This window comes from Dendropsophus ebraccatus, chromosome 9 (genome assembly GCF_027789765.1).
Source record: "Dendropsophus ebraccatus isolate aDenEbr1 chromosome 9, aDenEbr1.pat, whole genome shotgun sequence".
Classification (NCBI taxonomy): domain Eukaryota; kingdom Metazoa; phylum Chordata; class Amphibia; order Anura; family Hylidae; genus Dendropsophus; species Dendropsophus ebraccatus.
Genome location: NC_091462.1, coordinates 111,253,141 through 111,274,630, shown reverse-complemented (window position 1 = coordinate 111,274,630; position 21,490 = coordinate 111,253,141). Strand labels below are relative to the sequence as shown.

Below are 21,490 nucleotides of genomic sequence, written 5' to 3'. Positions count from 1 at the left end.
TATGTTTACACTACGTAAAAGTACGGCCATTGATGCCATCGGCGCCTGCATCAGAACTCTGCGGCAGGAAAGATCATCTGGCCGGTACTACAGTACCGGCCGGAAGATCTTTCCTGCCGCAGAGTTCTGATGATCGGATGATCTTTGCAGAGACCGGCCGTTCCATGACCAGGCCAGGTTACGGAACGGCCGGTCTCTTACGTTGTGTGAACATAGCCTTATTCTCATCTGGTTAAATTGTGTAGTGTGCTTTGTTCTCGTTGTCTTTTGGGACCCCTTATAAAAAAATTTTTCCTTTTTTTGGGGGGGGGGGGGGGGGGGAGGGATCATTTATGTCAATAAATCTCCAACACATTATGAGTTGTTTGTGAGGTGCCGTCCATTACTTTCAGCCTGTTTGTTGTTCTTGTTCCCAAAACTTTCCGTTTGTTAGGGCCTGCACTCCCTTCTATATTCTGAATGGTGCCAGCCCGGACAATTTATATGGACATTATGACGTGTTTTTATAAACCAAAACCAGATAGTCACATGGAAGAGGAACATTTGATGTTGATATAGAAAATGACAAAAATAAATACAATTTTAAATGTTCAACATAAATTATTTAAAGGGAAACACTGACAGTCGTGTCACCACCAGGAGAGGGAAGCAACAGGGGGGATGTGCTGCCAGCGGATGACAGGAGGGGGGCTCTGCTACATCAGTGGGGATCATCAGCTCTGCTACATCTCTTGGGATCATCAGCTCTGCTTAATCATGCGGGTATCAGCTCTGCTGGGGGGGGGTATGCAAATGGACCAATCAGGAAGAAGCATGATGCATAATGGAATATGTAGTTTTCTGGACGGCGCCATCTTGGATACAGTCCGGCTCTTAGAAAGGATTGTAACTCAGCTAGAAAGACAGGAGATGGCTCAAAATACTCAGGGGGACTTAGGCGTAATAGCCCTTTAAAACCCCCACAGGAGATGGGGTGGAGTGCAAGCCAAAAGGAAGTAGCCACACCCCACATTAATATGGATGCTTTATGCCCAGTTTTGTAGACTTATAGTCTAAGGCCAGTGTTAGGATCCATTGTTCTGAGGTTCACCTTAAAAAATGGTAAGATTGTACACTCCTTTCGATCAAATTGTTTTCTAGGAACCAATTTTTTAAAAAAAAATCTTTAGAACAGGTTTTTATTATGTGTTTGCTGAAGGGAGTGTGTGCGGTAAGTCCTGGCACTTGCAGGTTGCTGCAGCACTTTTCTGCTTATGTCATAGAGAGATGTCAAAGGTTTTGATCAGTCCTGGTCTGAGTGTTCACATTGGTACCGATCGGTAGAACGAGCCGAGAGAAGACAGCACTAAGTCAGTCAGGCTCCTAATGTAGGTCTATGGAGTCTGACTGAATGCCAGACACAGCATGGCATTCAGCACACAGAGAACCATTACAAGTGAGTGAGGAAGCTAGTGAGGTTCCCCAAAATTAGGCTAGACACTGCATGGCATTCAGCACACAGAGAGCCATTACAAGTGAGTGAGTTATCAAGTGAGCCCACCCAAAAATTGGAGTGAGTCCAGGGGCTGGGATATGTAGTGGACATGAACCCGGGTGCTGACAGCTAACTGGCTAGGCCAGTTGTCAGTCAGCACTCACCATCAAGGGTACTCTTGATGCCTCTAGACCGGGGGTGGTGAGGCCCCGGCCACGGCTACACAAAAAAATAAAAATAAAACAGCAGGCTGGTTGGTGGGGGCTCGATCGGCGGGCCCCCGGCAACCAGTCCCGCTCCTCCGCAGACGTAGTGTGACGTCAGAGCATGGCAGTGAGGACACAGAGAACCATTAGGTGTGAGGAAGCAATTAAGCCTCCCAATAATTAGGCCACACCCTGCATGGCGGAAGAAGACTTGTCAGTTGGCTGAGAACTGTAGGAAGCGGAGGAGAGGAGATACCAAGAATCTTCATGTTCAGCAGCTTTCTCCGGGTGGACAGTTGAATTCAGGTGAAATCCAGGCTTTGTTCATTTTTAAAAACGTCAGCCTGTCAGCGCTGTCAGTGGACAGGCGGGTGCGCTTATCAGTAATGATGGCACCAGCTGCACTGAAGACCCGCTCTGACAACACGCTAGCGGCAGGGCAGGCCAGCACCTCCAAGGCGTAAAGCGCCAGTTGGGGCCACGTATCCAGCTTTGAAACCCAGTAGTTGTAGGTAGCAGAGTGATCGGGAAGGACGGTGGTATGGTCAGCAAGGTACTCCGCCACCATCTTCCTGAAGGCTTCCCCCCTACTCTGTCTAGACTGGGGACGGTTGACAGTCTTGCTGGGGTGCCATGAAACTGTCAAAGGCCTTGGAGAGTGTTCCCCTGCCCCTTTACAAGCTGCCTGCTCCATTGCTCCTCTCCCCCGCTCTTTGGCCCACAGAACTACGTCTAGTGGTGTCAGATGGGAAGTACATTTTCAGCTTCTGTACCAGGGCCTGTTGATATTGATTCACTCTCATACTGCGTTCCTCGGCAGGAATGACAGTTGAAAATTTCGGTTTCTACCAAGGGTCCAGGAGAGTGAACACCCAGTAATCTGCGTTGTCCAAAACCAGTAGTCAACATGGATGCCAGTTAAGGCCCAGCAGTAGTCAACATGAATGCCAGTTAAGGCCCAGCAGTAGCCAACATGGATGTCAGTTAAGGCCCAGCAGTAGTCAACATGAATGCCAGTTAAGGCCCAGCAGTAGCCAACATAGATGCCAGTTAAGGCCCAGCAACAACGAGGCAAGAGCAGGCACACCAGTAGTCTACATGGATGCCAGTTAAGGCCCAGCAACAACCAGGCAAAGGCAGGCACACCAGTAGTCTACATGGATGCCAGTTAAGGCCCAGCAACAACGAGGCAAGGGAAGGCACACCAGTAGTCTACATGGATGCCAGAGGTAGGCATATGGACCACAAATTATTTGGTACGAAATGGACAAAACAATGAGGCAAAATTAGGGACGCCAGTAAACTATAGGCCCAGCAGTAGTCAACATGGATGCCAGTTAAGGCCCAGCCAAAAGGAGGCAAGGGCAGGCACACCAGTAGTCAACATGGATGGCAGAGGTAGGCATATGGACCACAAATCATTTGGTTTAAAATGGACAAAACCGTGGTTGACATCTGGCATTCCACAATGGCTCTGCGTTGCTGGTAAACCCTGGCTACCATCTGGAAGGTGGAATTCCACCTCGTGGGCACGTGGCACAGCAGTCTGTGAGCCAGCAGTTGCAAGCGCCTTTGCACTGCCCTAAGGGTGGCAGCATCCGTGCTTGACTTGCGGAAATGCGCACAGATGCGCCGCACCTTGGTGAGCAAGTCAGCCAAATTGGGGTAGGTCTTAAGAAACAGCTGCAACACTAGGTTGAACACGTGGGCCAGCAGTGAAGTTCTATGCAGGATGTACTACAAATCCCAGCAATACAGTGTAGTACCCACTAGTTTTGGGGGGGCTGTACGGTACAATCCGGCAAGGCCAGCTGTCAGTCACCATCAAGGGTACACTTGATGCCTCTCGACCAGGGGAGGTGAGGCCCCGGCCACGGCTAGACAAGAAAAATTAAAATAAAACAGCTGGCTAGTTGGCGGGGGCGCGATCGGCAGGCCCCCGGCAATCAGTCCCGCTCCTGTAGCAGTTGGGGTAACATTTCCTGCATCACGTGACTCCCCACTCCTACCCCCACCACCCTTTCGATTTTTTATTTGAATGTAGCAGTTGGGGTAACATTCCCTGCATAATGTGACTCACCACCTCTCCCCCCACCGCTTTTTTGAATTTGAAATTGACTTTGATCCTTGAGGATCTGGCAATTGTCTCACCATTACAAGTGAGTGATGAAGCAAGTGAGGCTCCCAAAACTAGGGCAGACACAGCATGGCATTCAGCACACAGAGAGCCCTTACAAGTGAGTGAGGAATCAAGTGAGCCCACCCAAAAATTTTAGTGAGTCCAGGGGCTGGGATATGTAGTGGACATGAACCCGGGTGCTGACAGCTTACTGGCTAGGCCTGCTGTCAGTCACCACTCACCATTAAAAGTACACTTGATGTCTCTCGGCCGGGGGTGGTGAGGCCCCGGCCACGGCTAGACCAAAAAAATAAAATAAAACAGCTGGCTGGTTGGCGGGGGCGCAATTGGCGGGCCCCCGGCAACCAGTCTCGCTCCTCCGTAGACGTAGTGTGACGTCAGAGCATGGCAGTGAGGACACAGAGAAGCATTAGAAGTGATACAGAAGCAATACAGTGTAGTGCCCACTAGTTTAGGGGGGGGCTTGACGGTGCTATCTGGTATGGGCAACAACTGTACACATTTTGTCACCCCAATACAATGAGCAGTGAAGTAAGTTCTATGCAGGATGCACTACAAATCCCAGCTATACAGTGCAGTACACCAGGACCACCAGCCCCAAAATAAAAAAAACAGGAGTACACTGAGCACTTTTTAGGGGTGTGTTTGCAACGCCTAATGTCCCCTTTCTGCCAGCCGGTCACCACAGTGTACTGGTTAAATTGCAGTAGCAGCACTGCAACTCCCAGCCAGCAGTCTGTAGTAATAGTATTAAAAAACGATTTGAAGCCCTGACAAGATCTGTGTGTTTGTATTGCTAGTATATACCCTGCCTACTGGAACGCTAAATCCTACACTTACACTCTCCCTGACCAGCAGCAGCTCTGTCCCTGATCTCTTACAGCATGCGTCTGAAGCGAGCACTGCCGGCGTCGAGTTTTATATGGCAGGGTCATCTGATCTGGCCAACCAATCGCTGCTATCGACATGTATGGGTCCCACGTCATCTCAGGATGTACCAAAGAGTCTCCTGCATGTTTATTGGCTGAGAAATAACGCCCAAACTTACAGGAAACGGATGATGAGATTTAATCGAGTATCGCGAGATGCTCGTTCGAGTAACGAGTACCATCGAGTACCCTAATACTCGATCGAGTACCAAGCAGTGTGTGGTGCACTATGGTGGACGACCAGTCACTTGCCAGATGGTATTGTGTGACGCCACTACTGTAGTGGTTGGTCGGAATATAGCTCAGCCAGATGGTAGGTTGTCGTGATGCCAGTGCCGGTTGGGCACACAGGTATGCGGGCACACGTGCTTTTATTTTAAGGTGGCTGGCTATACTCTTTCCCCTTACCCTTGGGTACTTATTACGGTGGTCCAGAGTGGAATTATGACCCACCTTGACTGTCGGTACCGCCACCCATAGAAAGGGGAGATGACCCAAGAATGGTGTAATAACTGTGTAGGTGCCGGAACAATAATCACTGAGTCCTGTTACTATAAATAAAATCTTCTTTACTTTGGGAATACTTAATGCAGTAGCTGACAATAGATTTCTGACTTGACTAGACACTATGTTAAGAGCTTTTGGAGCAGAAGAGCTGTGCTGACTTGGATGCATGTTGAGAAATAGAGCGAGTTCAGAGTAGTAGAGAGGAGTTTGTGCTGAGAGTCCCAAACCAGGGTAGAAGTGAGCTCAGCCGGAACTTTAGAAGCAGAAGTAGAATACTGAAGGATACTTATAGGAAATAGAAGACTACTTGTTTCAACCTTTGTTGTAGCTGTACCACCTGTTGCCCTACAGTGTCATGTGACCCGTCCTCCTAGGGTGACACAAGCCCCAGACCTTGTTACCCGAGTTGAGCAAGGTGGCTAAGTTTCCCTGGTTACACCTGCGCTGCGAGATAAAGTATGTAGGCATTAAGCAACTTTGCTCTATCTGGATCAGTTCCTCTTGTTTCAGGATACTGTCCTGCATTGTTAGAAATGTTCACGGCGTGGGTTGGGGTGATCCCTGACTTGTCCTCTCCTGAGTATCTTAGCACTGCATAATAAGGCTAAGTGTTGCTTTTAGGAAGAAAAGATTCTATGTGTCTCCCATATGTCTGTCCACTACCACACACCAGACTAGACTACACTGGACTTGTCCTTCTGTCCCTAACAGGGGCCCTGGCAGAGCCAGGGCTCAGATGAACTACAGCAGGGTCTGTCTTGTAGTGTATCCTCTCTCTACCAAGACTTAAAGTGACACTGTCACCCCCTTTGTGCATTCTGACATCTTTACACAGGTGTAAAGGGTAAATTTAGCGTTTTTCATACATTATTTCATATCATACGTCATGGTGCTTGTTCAAGTAAAAAGTGTCCTTTTATCAACTGCAGATTGTAGTGCAGTCGGTTCCGCCCCCCCCCCCTGACGCTCATTGGTTGGCCGACGTAAAGGGGGTGGGGTCTAGACCTTTCGGCAAGCCTGTTCCAATGGTCGGCGAGGGAGCGTGGCCAACTGTGGTGTTGTGGGCGGGGCTAAGTGGCGCTAATGCCATGAGGCCCCACCCACTTAACACAATCTGCAGTTGATAAAAGATCGCTTTTTACTTGAACAAGCACCATGACGTATGATATGAAATAAGGTATGAAAACCGCTAAATTTACCCTTTACACCTGTGTAGAGATGTCAGAATGCAAAAAGGAGGTGACAAGACTCACTACGACACTTCCTTTCCTCATGTGACAACTTCCTACAGGAAGAGCTCTTATTAGTCCGCAGATTATCAACAAACTATAACTCTTTGTTCACTACAGCTGTGCAATATACAAGTATGAACTAGTAACACCCATGGTGGGACACCACAAGTGCAAGGCTTTATTTCACCTACCGCTCCACTACCTAACAAGCTTCTAATACATCATCTATAATTATTCTTATTAATGTTATGGTCACACATTTAGGTTTTTAAAATTGCAATGAATGAAAACAAAGCCAGAAATGGATATGAAAGGAAAATAAACCTTAGTCTTTCTTCAATGACCCGTCCTCCATTTATAATCTGTTCCTGGCTTTAGCTTCTATAATTGCTATAAAATACTAAGAGAGATGATGGTTGACCTCAGGGAGATCAACCAAAAACACCACAGAGACACCATCACAGGTCTCAACGTAGTGAGCTAGCCAGAACTAATCTCCAATTAAGGAAACCACCCAAGCAAGGTATCCACCCACATACAGCTGTTTCGGGATATTTGCCTCTCATCAGTGTGGAGGAGGTTTCTGGCGAGGGGAGCAATGCTAGTACGTGCATGCAAAGAGAGATGATGGTTGACCTCAGGGAGATCAACCAAAAACACCACAGAGACACCATCACAGGTCTCAACGTGAGTGTATTCTGTGTAGTCTGGCTAGCTCACTACGATGAGACCTGTAATGGTGTCTCTGGAGTGTTCTTTTGCATATTTTCCCAGGGGGCAATGTTCTAGAATACACTCACTTCGAGACCTGTGATGGTGTCTCTGTGGTGTTTTTGGTTGATCTCCCTGAGGTCAACCATCATCTCTCTCTTTGCATGCATGTACTAGCATTGTTCCCCTAGTCAGAAACCTCCTCCACACTGATTAGGGGCAAATACCCCGAAACAGCTGTCTGTGGATGGATACCTTGCTTGTAGAGATGAGTGAATCTACAGTAAGGACGAAGCAAAGCGCTTCGTCCGTATCTGTAGTCGGCTCATCGGGCTGCGGCACTTTGATGTACGATCCTCCCTGTGCTGCTCCTTCCCAGGTGCTGGGAAAAAGATGAATCCCGTCCTGGGAAACTGGGAGAAGATTCCCAGGACGGGAGACATATTTTCTTAGCTCCTGGGAAGGAGCGGCACGGGGCGGATTGTACATCAAAGCGCCGCAGCCTGATGAGCCGACTACAGATACGGACGAAGCGCTTTGCTTCGTCCTTACTGTAGATTCGCTCATCTCTACTTGCTTAGGTGGTTTCCTTAACTGGAGACATTCCTTGGCTTGGTTGTTCCTTCCCAGAGGGAAGGTCTGGCTAGCTCACTACGATGAGACCTGTAATGGTGTCTCTGGAGTGTTCTTTTGCTATTAAATACTGACATAAGTGATACAGTGATAGAAGTCTATACTAATGCAGCCAGGTAAGGTGACCACCAGATGGGGTTAGGGTATAAGTTACTGTATTAGGGAGTAAGTAGATGTTTGACAGGATCGAAAGTGAAAGCTCTCTCCGGGGACCTTTGGATCCTGTGATATGAAGAAACATTAGTCTTCTCTGCCTAAACTATATCACTGGTAAAGAGAATGACGGAAAATAATGGAGGGGATGGGTGTATTCCTGTGCTTCATGGCTCTGTGTCACTCAGGTCAGTAACATTCTACAGGGGATGTCCACCGACTACGGGGAATACACTGGTATAATGGAGTGCGCCATCTCTGTCTGTTTCAGCTTATTACATTATAATCATAATTCGGGGAGGGAGATTACGTCTAGATTGTATAGACCAGGGGTGTCAAACTCAAATAGACAGTGGGACAAAAGTTAGAAAGTGGGCAAAGTCGCGGGCCAACCCTGATATTTATTGAAGCGTGTGTCCAGCATTTTTGACACTGAGAGATTGGCGCGCGGCATTCCTGGCACTGTCACTCCCTCATGTACCTCCATGATGCACAGAACGGTGATGGCTGGGTTGTGGCCTAGTTTGCTGTTTTCTCTATGACAGGAAGCACCCAGCACCATGGGCGAAACTTATAACAGTGATGTGTACCCCAGTGGTGGATGAACTTTACCATGGGCTCTGGGCTGTCCACAGAACTTGCCCCTCATGTCATATCTATAGTTCACCATAGGCTTTGCCCTTTTATAACACCTAACAACCTATATACAAACTTCCCATTTACAGTGGCCAAAATAATAATAATAATAATAATAATAATAATAATAATAATAATAATAACTTCTGTAGCCTATTTGGTTTTAGCTCCCTTAATAGTACCCCTAAATACTGCCCCAGAATGAAATTGCCTCCACACAGTGGTTACCCCATTATTTCCCCCATGTAGTAGGTAATCCCATATTAGTGTTTATTCTGTAATCAGACCCCCTCTGTAGTGCCCCATATAGTGGTGTGTCCCATATAGTAGTGTGTCCCATATAGTAGTGTGTCCCATATGGTAGTCAGCCCCCCCCAACAGTGTCCCATATAGTAGTCAGCCCCCCAACAGTGTCCCATATAGTAGTCAGCCCCCCAACAGTGTCCCATATAGTAGTCAGCCCCCCCAACAGTGCCCTATATAGTAGTAATATAGTAGTATTATGTTTTATTTTACACTTTTTTTTACTTTTACAATAGTGTTCATTAACCAGTCACCTTCTGATTACTGTTACAATACACCGCTCTAACACTTTACTGCAGTGTATTTTATATGTCAACATTAAGCCGTGACCTCGCTGCAGGACTTCTGATCGGTTAGTATACCCTCCTTGCACGATCGGAACATGTTATTGCTGCTGTCATAATTTGACTGCGACATGTAACGGATTAAACTACCTGGAGCGGTGATCAGCGGTGATCAGCCTCTGTTGATACCCCCTAATGGTGACATAGACTAAATCTTACAGCCTCCCATCCCTCCAGACAACCGTTACAATAAAACCACAAACGAGACGAGAGGCTGTAGTATTTAGATACGATATACTAAATCCCAATACTAAATCCCAATACAACAAGCTCCACCCCTAAACCCCAGCCCCCCAAACCACCCGACCCCCAATAGAAGTACCATCTATCTATCTATGTATCTATCTATCAATCATCTACCAGCCCCCCCCCCCCTAACCCTAACCCCCCCCCCCCCCCCCCTTATATATGTGACCTTTTCATCACTTTTTGAATTTTTCTCTGAGATGTGACTTCATTAAAAAACAGCAAATTTGGACTTGGCCTATTTGCCGATTACACTGCTTACCGTGCAGGGGGCAGTAGTTGTGCACTGTTTAGCTGTTGGGGTATGCTGGGGGCAGTAGTTAGATAGATAGGAGATAGATAGATAGATAGATAGATAGATAGATAGATAGATAGGAGATAGATAGATAGATAGATAGATAGATAGATAGATAGATAGATAGATAGATAGATAGATAGGAGATAGATAGACAGACAGACAGACAGACAGATAGATAATAGATAGATAGGAGATAGATAGATAGATAGATAGATAGATAGATAGATAGATAGATAGATAGACAGACAGATAGATAGATAGGAGATAGATAGATAGGATAGATAGATAGATAGATAGATAGATAGATAGATAGATAGGAGATAGATAGATAGATAGATAGATAGGAGATAGATAGATAGGAGATAGATAGATAGATAGATAGGAGATAGATAGATAGATAGATAGGAGATAGATAGATAGATAGATAGATAGATAGATAGATAGACAGACAGATAGATAGATAGGAGATAGATAGATAGGATAGATAGATAGATAGATAGATAGATAGATAGGAGATAGATAGATAGATAGATAGATAGATAGGAGATAGATAGATAGGAGATAGATAGATAGATAGATAGGAGATAGATAGATAGATAGATAGGAGATAGATAGATAGATAGATAGATAGATAGATAGATAGGAGATAGATAGATAGATAGATAGATAGATAGATAGGAGATAGATAGATAGATAGATAGATAGATAGATAGATAGGAGATAGATAGATAGATAGATAGATAGGAGATAGATAGATAGGAGATAGATAGATAGATAGATAGATAGATAGATAGATAGATAGATAGGAGATAGATAGATAGATAGATAGATAGATAGATAGATAGATAGATAGGAGATAGATAGATAGATAGATAGATAGATAGGAGATAGATAGATAGATAGATAGATAGGAGATAGATAGATAGATAGGAGATAGATAGATAGATAGATAGATAGATAGATAGATAGATAGATAGATAGATAGGAGATAGATAGATAGATAGGTAGCCAGACACCGAGGAGGAAGCGTCTCTGAAGATGAGCTCCTAAATCAACATAAGATTATACCTTGTAATGAGCAATTTGGAGGACACTTCTAGGAAATCTTGAATATAGGACCACAAGACAAGACCCACTACAAAAAGATTTTAAGGATTTCTAAACTAAAACAACAAAACAACCAAAGAAAAGATAAAACCTGAAAATAGCCCAGGATTGCACAGGAGACTATACAGAGGAACAGCAGAGGAGAGGAGGCCAGCCACACAGCAGCCCAAGGTAAGGGCCTCCGCCATCACACTGCAAGATCTGAATAGACTGTATATAATATCATACATAGCTAAACGAAGAAAGTATTATTTGAACATAATCAAGCAAATAACATTACAAGCAATTGTGAGCATTGTGGAATGCAGGAGAGTGGAATGGCAGCGCTGGGCAGCAGGGGGTCAGAGGTGTCCGAGATAACATTCCCGGAGACAGCCAGGTCTAAGGAGGCCAAGAAAGCCATAAAGAAGGCCCAGATAATGCAGAGCCCAGAGCAGCTATTTGTGGACTATGATAATCAGAGGGTGAAAACAAACTTATTATTCTATACAGAACGCCATAGTGCCTGGTCTGACGCCCTGTGTGACCGCTACAAGAACATCACAAAAGGTGGAATTAATAGCGGGAAGCAGATTAGAATAAAAGATACAGATGGAGAAACCGCCCTCACCATTAACATCTACAATAATGGAACCATCATGGTACAAGGAATTGAAAGTAAATTAGAAGAATTCCAGGTTGCCTTCCCCCACATAAAGCAACAAGTAAAGCCAGTGACAACCATAAATAATCCCACCAAGAAGAGCAGCCATGCCCCAGCTCTCCCCCCACCTCACAGCTCGGAACCAGGCCCAAGTACCTCACACCCCAATGCCCCAGCTCTCCCCCCACCTCACAGCTCGGAACCAGGCCCAAGTACCTCACACCCCAATGCCCCAGCTCTCCCCCCACCTCACAGCTCGGAACCAGGCCCAAGTACCTCACACCCCAATGCCCCAGCTCTCACCCCACCTCACAACTCGGAACCAGGCCCAAGTACCTCACACCCCAATGCCCCAGCTCTCCCCCCACCTCACACCTCAGAACCAATTACTGCACACCCATCTCTACAGACACTGACAGAATGCCTCTCAGTACTAGAAAGAGACTTTCATAAATTCAGGGAAGATTTACAGAAAGACCAAAGCCCCATAAATACCAGCGAGCAGATGAAGGAAGAGATAGCCAGGCTGCAGTGTGAGCACAGTGCGGCCATGCACGATATCCAGGCGTCCCTTAACTCACTGAGACAAGAAAATGAGCAGTTTAGAGAGGAGATAACCAAACTAAAAAGACTACATCTGCCCCAAAACCTGGAGGGAGAACCACAAAATGCAGATAAGACCACTAGAAATGTACCAACATATGCCGTAATAAACAATCCACCCCCCGCAAGGAAGTCAAGAGAGACCAGCGACAAACACAAGGACCCCACCCCCAATCACAGTGACAAAACTCAAAGAACCCCCCTAACACAGGAGAACAACCCGACTGACACCCCAGAAACCCCCCGGATGCAGAGAACACCTGACATCAATAAACCACCAGGCCCAGACATTGTGCTACTCATAGACTCCAACGGGAAATACCTCAACACACAGAGACTCTTCCCAGGGAAACTGGTCACAAAAATCCGCTGCTCGACAATAGCACAAGCAGCAGAATTGATCAATAACCCATATTTTACCGACCCCAAACACCTCATCCTACACACCGGCACAAATGACCTGCAGCAGGAGAAGACTGCAGAAAGACTTACACAGCTAGCCAAAGCCACCCAACAAAGATTCCCCAGGTCACAAATAATCCTGTCTGCCCTGCTCCCAAGACAAGACGTATCCCACCGTGTAACCGAGCAGATTAACACAGAGCTGGCCGCCAGTATTTCCTCAATACCCAACACTAAACTGGCTGTACACCGGGATATCACACCCCAACACCTGTATGACACCAAACACCTGGACAAACAAGGAGTAAGCAAACTGGCAAAAGAATTTAAGGACATAGTACTAGAAAGACCCCAGAGACCCCAACCAAGCCAAAGTCCTGGAAACAGACGCCGAAACACAGAAGGCAACTACCCCAGACCCAGTCCACAGCCATGGCAGAGGTGGAGGAGAACAGCGGTCCCACAATGGCAGCAGCATGGCGGAGATAAGGAACCTGCTCAGCACACTATGTAAGAAACTAATGTGACCCCTCTAACACAAGCTGCCACGTCCGATGAAAAAACTAACTCATTACAAGGTATAGCGACTGACAATGACGTCCCTCATCATCAGTAGCTGGAATATCCAAGGATTAACTTCCTCAGCCTTTGGATCCAAAACCAGTGATCCAGACTTCAAAGAAAAACTAAAAACTGTTGACATACAAATCCTCTTGGAGACATGGACCCGGGCAGAGGATGAGTCCCTGGCACCCATGGGCTATAAGGAATTCTCTGTCCCTGCCCAGAAAAACAAAAGTACCAAACAGGGCCGGCGCTCAGGTGGCATAATGATCTGGTTCAAGGAGGAGCTGAAAGATCACATGACAGCAGTCAAACGGGGGAACAACCACATCTGGATTAAAATAAGCAGCTCCATCCTCGCTTCACAGTATGACATCTACCTGTGTGCTATATACATCCCCCCAGTTGAATCTCCCTACCACAATCCAGACATCTATGAGGTCCTACAAAATGAGGCTGCCCAATTCCAGTGTCAGGGCCGGGTGCTGATCTGCGGAGACCTCAACGCCAGGACAGGTGTGGAAAAGGACTATGTCACCTCCGATGGTAACGCATATATCCTAGGAGGTGACTACTACTCAGACCCCACACAGACAGTACGGAACAGCTATGACAGGACTGTTAACAAGAGTGGGAAAAAACTGCTGAACCTGTGCCGGAGCCTGGGACTGTACATCATGAACGGGCGTATCAGGGGCGACTGTTTAGGGCGATTCACGGTAAACTCCCACGTGGGCAACAGTGTGGTGGACTATGCCATCACAGACGCAGACCCCCAAAACATCAACGCCTTCATAGTCACCCCGGACACACACCTCTCAGACCATAACCAGATCCTGCTGTACATGAGATCCACCAAGAGAGCATCCACACAGCCCTGCCAGACGGGTCTCTACAACCTGCCACCATCCTTCAAGTGGCGCAGACAATCTGCCACTAAATACAGGAACGCGACCGATCGAGTGGAAATCAAAGGGATGCTCAAAAACTTTCACAGCACTCCCTATCAGCCAAGCCAACAAGGTGTCACTCTGGCACATGAAGGACTTTAACAAGATCCTGTACACAATGGCAGAACTAGCAGACCTTGAACAAACCAGCGTCAAGAGACCCTCTAATAAAGACTCCCAGAAATGGTTTGACAAGGAATGCAAGGCCCTACGTCACTCCCTAAGGACAGCCTCAAACAAAAAGCACAGAGACCCCAATGACAAGACCGCGAGGGAAGCCTATGACACCCTACAGAGGAAATACAAGCGCACCCTCAGAGAGAAAAAACAGAGCTACCTCTCCCACAAGATCCACCGGCTGGAGGACTCCCTCCAGGACAACTCATTCTGGGAGACCTGGCATCATATCGGCACAAAGCCCAAGAAAAACTCTCTCCATATCCAAAATGGCACCATCTGGCTCAACTACTTTAGGGACCTCTACAAAAACATCCCTGAAGAAGAGCAAACCCAGGAACAGAAAGAAATAATCACAAAACTGAGGCACATGGAAGAGGCAATCAAGTACTTCCAGACCCCCCTGGACCGGCCGATCACCACACAGGAAATACAGGAGAACATCACTCTAGTCAGATGCAGAAAGGCCAGTGGTGCTGATGGCATCCCCCCCGAGATGCTGAAATACAGCCCGCCAGACATCCACGCTGCACTGTCCAAACTGTTCACCCTTGTCCTGAGCTCCGGACACTTCCCACAAGACTGGAACCGAGGCCTCATAACCCCCATCCATAAAAGTGGGGACAAATATGACCCAGCGAACTACCGTGGGATCTGTGTGAGCAGCACTCTGGGAAAGCTATTCAGCGGCATCATCAACAGAAGAGTCCTCACCTTCCTCACACAGCATGAGGTCCTCAGTAAAAGTCAAGCCGGTTTCATGCCGAACCACCGCACCACCGACCACATCTACACCCTGCACAGCCTCATCAAGACCCACGTCCACAACACCAAACGGGGCAAGATCTTCTCCTGTTTTGTGGACTTTAGGAAGGCGTTTGACTCCGTGTGGCACCCGGGCCTATTCCTGAAACTCCTGCAGAGTGGAATTGGAGGGAGGACGTATGATGTCATCAAGAGCTCATACACTGGGAACCAATGCAGCGTGAAGGTGAACGGCAAGAGGACAGCTTGTTTCCAGCAGGGCCGAGGAGTCAGACAAGGCTGCAGCCTGAGCCCAACGCTCTTCAACATCTACATCAACGAACTGGCTGCAGCTCTGGAGGACTCCTCAGCCCCCGGCCTCTTTCTGCATGACCGTGAGGTGAAGTTCCTACTGTACGCTGATGACCTCCTGCTGCTGTCCCCCACAGAGAGTGGCCTCCAAGAAAGCCTGTCAGTCCTGGAGAAATTCAGCAATTCATGGGCGCTACCCATGGTCTGGCTAGCTCACTACGATGAGACCTGTAATGGTGTCTCTGGAGTGTTCTTTTGCTATTAAATACTGACATAAGTGATACAGTGATAGAAGTCTATACTAATGCAGCCAGGTAAGGTGACCACCAGATGGGGTTAGGGTATAAGTTACTGTATTAGGGAGTAAGTAGATGTTTGACAGGATCGAAAGTGAAAGCTCTCTCCGGGGACCTTTGGATCCTGTGATATGAAGAAACATTAGTCTTCTCTGCCTAAACTATATCACTGGTAAAGAGAATGACGGAAAATAATGGAGGGGATGGGTGTATTCCTGTGCTTCATGGCTCTGTGTCACTCAGGTCAGTAACATTCTACAGGGGACGTCCACCGACTAAGGGGAATACACTGGTATAATGGAGTGCGCCATCTCTGTCTGTTTCAGCTTATTACATTATAATCATAATTCGGGGAGGGAGATTACGTCTAGATTGTATAGACCAGGGGTGTCAAACTCAAATAGACAGTGGGACAAAAGTTAGAAAGTGGGCAAAGTCGCGGGCCAACCCTAATATTTATTGAAGCGTGTGTCCAGCATTTTTGACACTGAGAGATTGGCGCGCGGCATTCCTGGCACTGTCTGTCTCATGTACCTCCATGATGCACAGAACAGTGATGGCTGGGTTGTGGCCTAGTTTGCTGTTTTCTCTATGACAGGAAGCACCCAGCACCATGGGCGAAACTTATAACAGTGATGTGTACCCCAGTGGTGGATGAACTTTACCATGGGCTCTGGGCTGTCCACAGAACTTGCCCCTCATGTCATATCTATAGTTCACCATAGGCTTTGCCCTTTTATAACACCTAACAACCTATATACAAACTTCCCATTTACAGTGGCCAAAATAATAATAATAATAATAATAATAATAATAATAATAATAACTTCTGTAGCCTATTTGGTTTTAGCTCCCTTAATAGTACCCCTAAATACTGCCCCAGAATGAAATTGCCTCCACACAGTGGTTACCCCATTATTTCCCCCATGTAGTAGGTAATCCCATATTAGTGTTTATTCTGTAATCAGACCCCCTCTGTAGTGCCCCATATAGTGGTGTGTCCCATATAGTAGTGTGTCCCATATAGTAGTGTGTCCCATATGGTAGTCAGCCCCCCCAACAGTGTCCCATATAGTAGTCAGCCCCCCAACAGTGTCCCATATAGTAGTCAGCCCCCCAACAGTGTCCCATATAGTAGTCAGCCCCCCCAACAGTGCCCTATATAGTAGTAATATAGTAGTATTATGTTTTATTTTACACTTTTTTTTACTTTTACAATAGTGTTCATTAACCAGTCACCTTCTGATTACTGTTACAATACACCGCTCTAACACTTTACTGCAGTGTATTTTATATGTCAACATTAAGCCGTGACCTCGCTGCAGGACTTCTGACCGGTTAGTATACCCTCCTTGCACGATCGGAACATGTTATTGCTGCTGTCATAATTTGACTGCGACATGTAACGGATTAAACTACCTGGAGCGGTGATCAGCGGTGATCAGCCTCTGTTGATACCCCCTAATGGTGACATAGACTAAATCTTACAGCCTCCCATCCCTCCAGACAACCGTTACAATAAAACCACAAACGAGACGAGAGGCTGTAGTATTTAGATACGATATACTAAATCCCAATACTAAATCCCAATACAACAAGCTCCACCCCTAAACCCCAGCCCCCCAAACCACCCGACCCCCAATAGAAGTACCATCTATCTATCTATGTATCTATCTATCAATCATCTACCAGCCCCCCCCCCCCTAACCCTAACCCCCCCCCCCCCCCCCCCCCCCCTTATATATGTGACCTTTTCATCACTTTTTGAATTTTTCTCTGAGATGTGACTTCATTAAAAAACAGCAAATTTGGACTTGGCCTATTTGCCGATTACACTGCTTACCGTGCAGGGGGCAGTAGTTGTGCACTGTTTAGCTGTTGGGGTATGCTGGGGGCAGTAGTTAGATAGATAGGAGATAGATAGATAGATAGATAGATAGATAGATAGATAGATAGATAGATAGGAGATAGATAGATAGATAGATAGATAGATAGATAGATAGGAGATAGATAGACAGACAGACAGACAGACAGATAGATAATAGATAGATAGATAGATAGATAGATAGATAGATAGATAGGAGATAGATAGATAGATAGATAGATAGATAGATAGATAGGAGATAGATAGATAGGAGATAGATAGATAGACAGACAGACAGACAGACAGATAATAGATAGATAGATAGATAGATAGATAGATAGATAGATAGATAGATAGGAGATAGATAGATAGATAGATAGATAGATAGATAGATAGATAGGAGATAGATAGATAGATAGATAGATAGATAGGTAGCCAGACACCGAGGAGGAAGCATCTCTGAAGATGAGCTCCTAAATCAACATAAGATTATACCTTGTAATGAGCAATTTGGAGGACACTTCTAGGAAATCTTGAATATAGGACCACAAGACAAGACCCACTACAAAAAGATTTTAAGGATTTCTAAACTAAAACAACAAAACAACCAAAGAAAAGATAAAACCTGAAAATAGCCCAGGATTGGACAGGAGACTATACAGAGGAACAGCAGAGGAGAGGAGCCCAGCCACACCTGAGAGGAGGCCAGCCACACAGCAGCCCAAGGTAAGGGCCTCCGCCATCACACTGCAAGATCTGAATAGACTGTATATAACATCACACATAGCTAAACGAAGAAAGTATTATTTGAACATAATCAAGCAAATAACATTACAAGCAATTGTGAGCATTGTGGAATGCAGGAGAGTGGAATGGCAGCGCTGGGCAGCAGGGGGTCAGAGGTGTCCGAGATAACATTCCCGGAGACAGCCAGGTCTAAGGAGGCCAAGAAAGCCATAAAGAAGGCCCAGATAATGCAGAGCCCAGAGCAGCTGTTTGTGGACTATGATAATCAGAGGGTGAAAACAAACTTATTATTCTATACAGAACGCCATAGTGCCTGGTCTGACGCCCTGTGTGACCGCTACAAGAACATCACAAAAGGTGGAATTAATAGCGGGAAGCAGATTAGAATAAAAGATACAGATGGAGAAACCGCCCTCACCATTAACATCTACAATAATGGAACCATCATGGTACAAGGAATTGAAAGTAAATTAGAAAAATTCCAGGTTGCCTTCCCCCACATAAAGCAACAAGTAAAGCCAGTGACAACCATAAATAATCCCACCAAGAAGAGCAGCAATGCCCCAGCTCTCACCCCACCTCACAACTCGGAACCAGGCCCAAGTACCTCACACCCCAATGCCCCAGCTCTCCCCCCACCTCACACCTCAGAACCAATTACCTCACACCCATCTCTACAGACACTGACAGAATGCCTCTCAGTACTAGAAAGAGACTTTCATAAATTCAGGGAAGATTTACAGAAAGACCAAAGCCCCATAAATACCAGCGAGCAGATGAAGGAAGAGATAGCCAGGCTGCAGTGTGAGCACAGTGCGGCCATGCACGATATCCAGGCGTCCCTTAACTCACTGAGACAAGAAAATGAGCAGTTTAGAGAGGAGATAACCAAACTAAAAAGACTACATCTGCCCCAAAACCTGGAGGGAGAACCACAAAATGCAGATAAGACCACTAGAAATGTACCAACATATGCCGTAATAAACAATCCACCCCCCGCAAGGAAGTCAAGAGAGACCAGCGACAAACACAAGGACCCCACCCCCAATCACAGTGACAAAACTCAAAGAACCCCCCTAACACAGGAGAACAACCCGACTGACACCCCAGAAACCCCCCGGATGCAGAGAACACCTGACATCAATAAACCACCAGGCCCAGACATTGTGCTACTCATAGACTCCAACGGGAAGTACCTCAACACACAGAGACTCTTCCCAAGGAAACTGGTCACAAAAATCCGCTGCTCGACAATAGCACAAGCAGCAGAAGTGATCAATAACCCATATTTTACCGACCCCAAACATCCTACACACCGCCACAAATGACCTGCAGCAGGAGAAGACTGCAGAAAGACTTACACAGCTAGCCAAAGCCACCCAACAAAGATTCCCCAGGTCACAAATAATCCTGTCTTCCCTGCTCCCAAGACAAGACGTATCCCACCGTGTAACCGAGCAGATTAACGCAGAGCTGGCCGCCAGTATCTCCTCAATACCCAACACTAAACTGGCCGTACACCGGGATATCACATCCCAACACCTGTATGACACCAAACACCTGGACAAACAAGGAGTAAGCAAACTGGCAAAAGAATTTAAGGACATAGTACTAGAAAGACCCCAGAGACCCCAACCAAGCCAAAGTCCTGGAAACAGACGCCGAAACACAGAAGGCAACTACCCCAGACCCAGTCCACAGCCATGGCAGAGGTGGGGGAAAACAGCGGTCCCACAATGGCAGCACTCTACAACAGAGGGCAGCAGCATGGCAGAGATAAGGAACCTGCTCAGCACACTATGTAAGAAACTAATGTGACCCCTCTAACACAAGCTGCCACGTCCGATGAAAAAACTAACTCATTACAAGGTATAGCGACTGACAATGACGTCCCTCATCATCAGTAGCTGGAATATCCAAGGATTAACTTCCTCAGCCTTTGGATCCAAAACCAGTGATCCAGACTTCAAAGAAAAACTAAAAACTGTTGACATACAAATCCTCTTGGAGACATGGACCCGGGCAGAGGATGAGTCCCTGGCACCCATGGGCTATAAGGAATTCTCTGTCCCTGCCCAGAAAAACAAAAGTACCAAACAGGGCCGGCGCTCAGGGGGCATAGTGATCTGGTTCAAGGAGGAGCTGAAAGATCACATGACAGCAGTCAAACGGGGGAACAACCACATCTGGATTAAAATAAGCAGCTCCATCCTCGCTTCACAGTATGACATGTACCTGTGTGCAATATACGTCCCCCCAGCTGAGTCCCCCTACCACAATCCAGACATCTATGAGGTCCTACAAAATGAGGCTGCCCAATTCCAGTGCCAGGGCCGGGTGCTGATCTGCGGAGACCTCAACGCCAGGACAGGTGTGGAAAAGGACTATGTCACCTCCGATGGCAACACATATATCCTAGGAGGTGACTACTACTCAGACTCCACACAGACAGTACGGAACAGCTATGACAGGACTGTTAACAAGAGTGGGAAAAAACTGCTGAACCTGTGCCGGAGCCTGGGACTGTACATCATGAACGGGCGTATCAGGGGCGACTGTTTAGGGCGATTCACGGTAAACTCCCACGTGGGCAACAGTGTGGTGGACTATGCCATCACAGACGCAGACCCCCAAAACATCAACGCCTTCATAGTCACCCCGGACACACACCTCTCAGACCATAACCAGATCCTGCTGTACATGAGATCCACCAAGAGAGCATCCACACAGCCCTGCCAGACGGGTCTCTACAACCTGCCACCATCCTTCAAGTGGCGCAGACAATCTGCCACTAAATACAGGAACGCGACCGATCGAGTGGAAATCAAAGGGATGCTCAAAAACTTTCACAGCACTCCCTATCAGCCAAGCCAACAAGGTGTCACTCTGGCACATGAAGGACTTTAACAAGATCCTGTACACAATGGCAGAACTAGCAGACCTTGAACAAACCAGCGTCAAGAGACCCTCTAATAAAGACTCCCAGAAATGGTTTGACAAGGAATGCAAGGCCCTACGTCACTCCCTAAGGACAGCCTCAAACAAAAAGCACAGAGACCCCAATGACAAGACCGCGAGGGAAGCCTATGACACCCTACAGAGGAAATACAAGCGCACCCTCAGAGAGAAAAAACAGAGCTACCTCTCCCACAAGATCCACCGGCTGGAGGACTCCCTCCAGGACAACTCATTCTGGGAGACCTGGCATCATATCGGCACAAAGCCCAAGAAAAACTCTCTCCATATCCAAAATGGCACCATCTGGCTCA

At 46.8% G+C, this 21,490-nt stretch overlaps 2 protein-coding genes across 3 annotated transcripts in view; both read left to right on the top strand.

Moving 5' to 3' along the window:
• LOC138801502 (programmed cell death 1 ligand 1-like) overlaps positions 1–21,490 on the top strand; it is a 144,809-nt gene that overhangs the window by 32,122 nt on the left and 91,197 nt on the right. The window lies entirely within an intron of this gene.
• LOC138801499 (uncharacterized) overlaps positions 15,747–21,490 on the top strand; it is a 49,595-nt gene continuing 43,851 nt past the window's right edge. The window contains exon 1 of one of the 2 annotated variants that reach the window (XM_069984402.1): positions 15,747–15,853. In XM_069984402.1, the coding sequence (XP_069840503.1) occupies positions 15,805–15,853 (49 nt within the window). In that variant the 5' untranslated portion in view covers positions 15,747–15,804. The remainder of the gene's footprint in view (positions 15,854–21,490) is intronic. The other variant, XM_069984400.1, reaches the window with a different exon arrangement.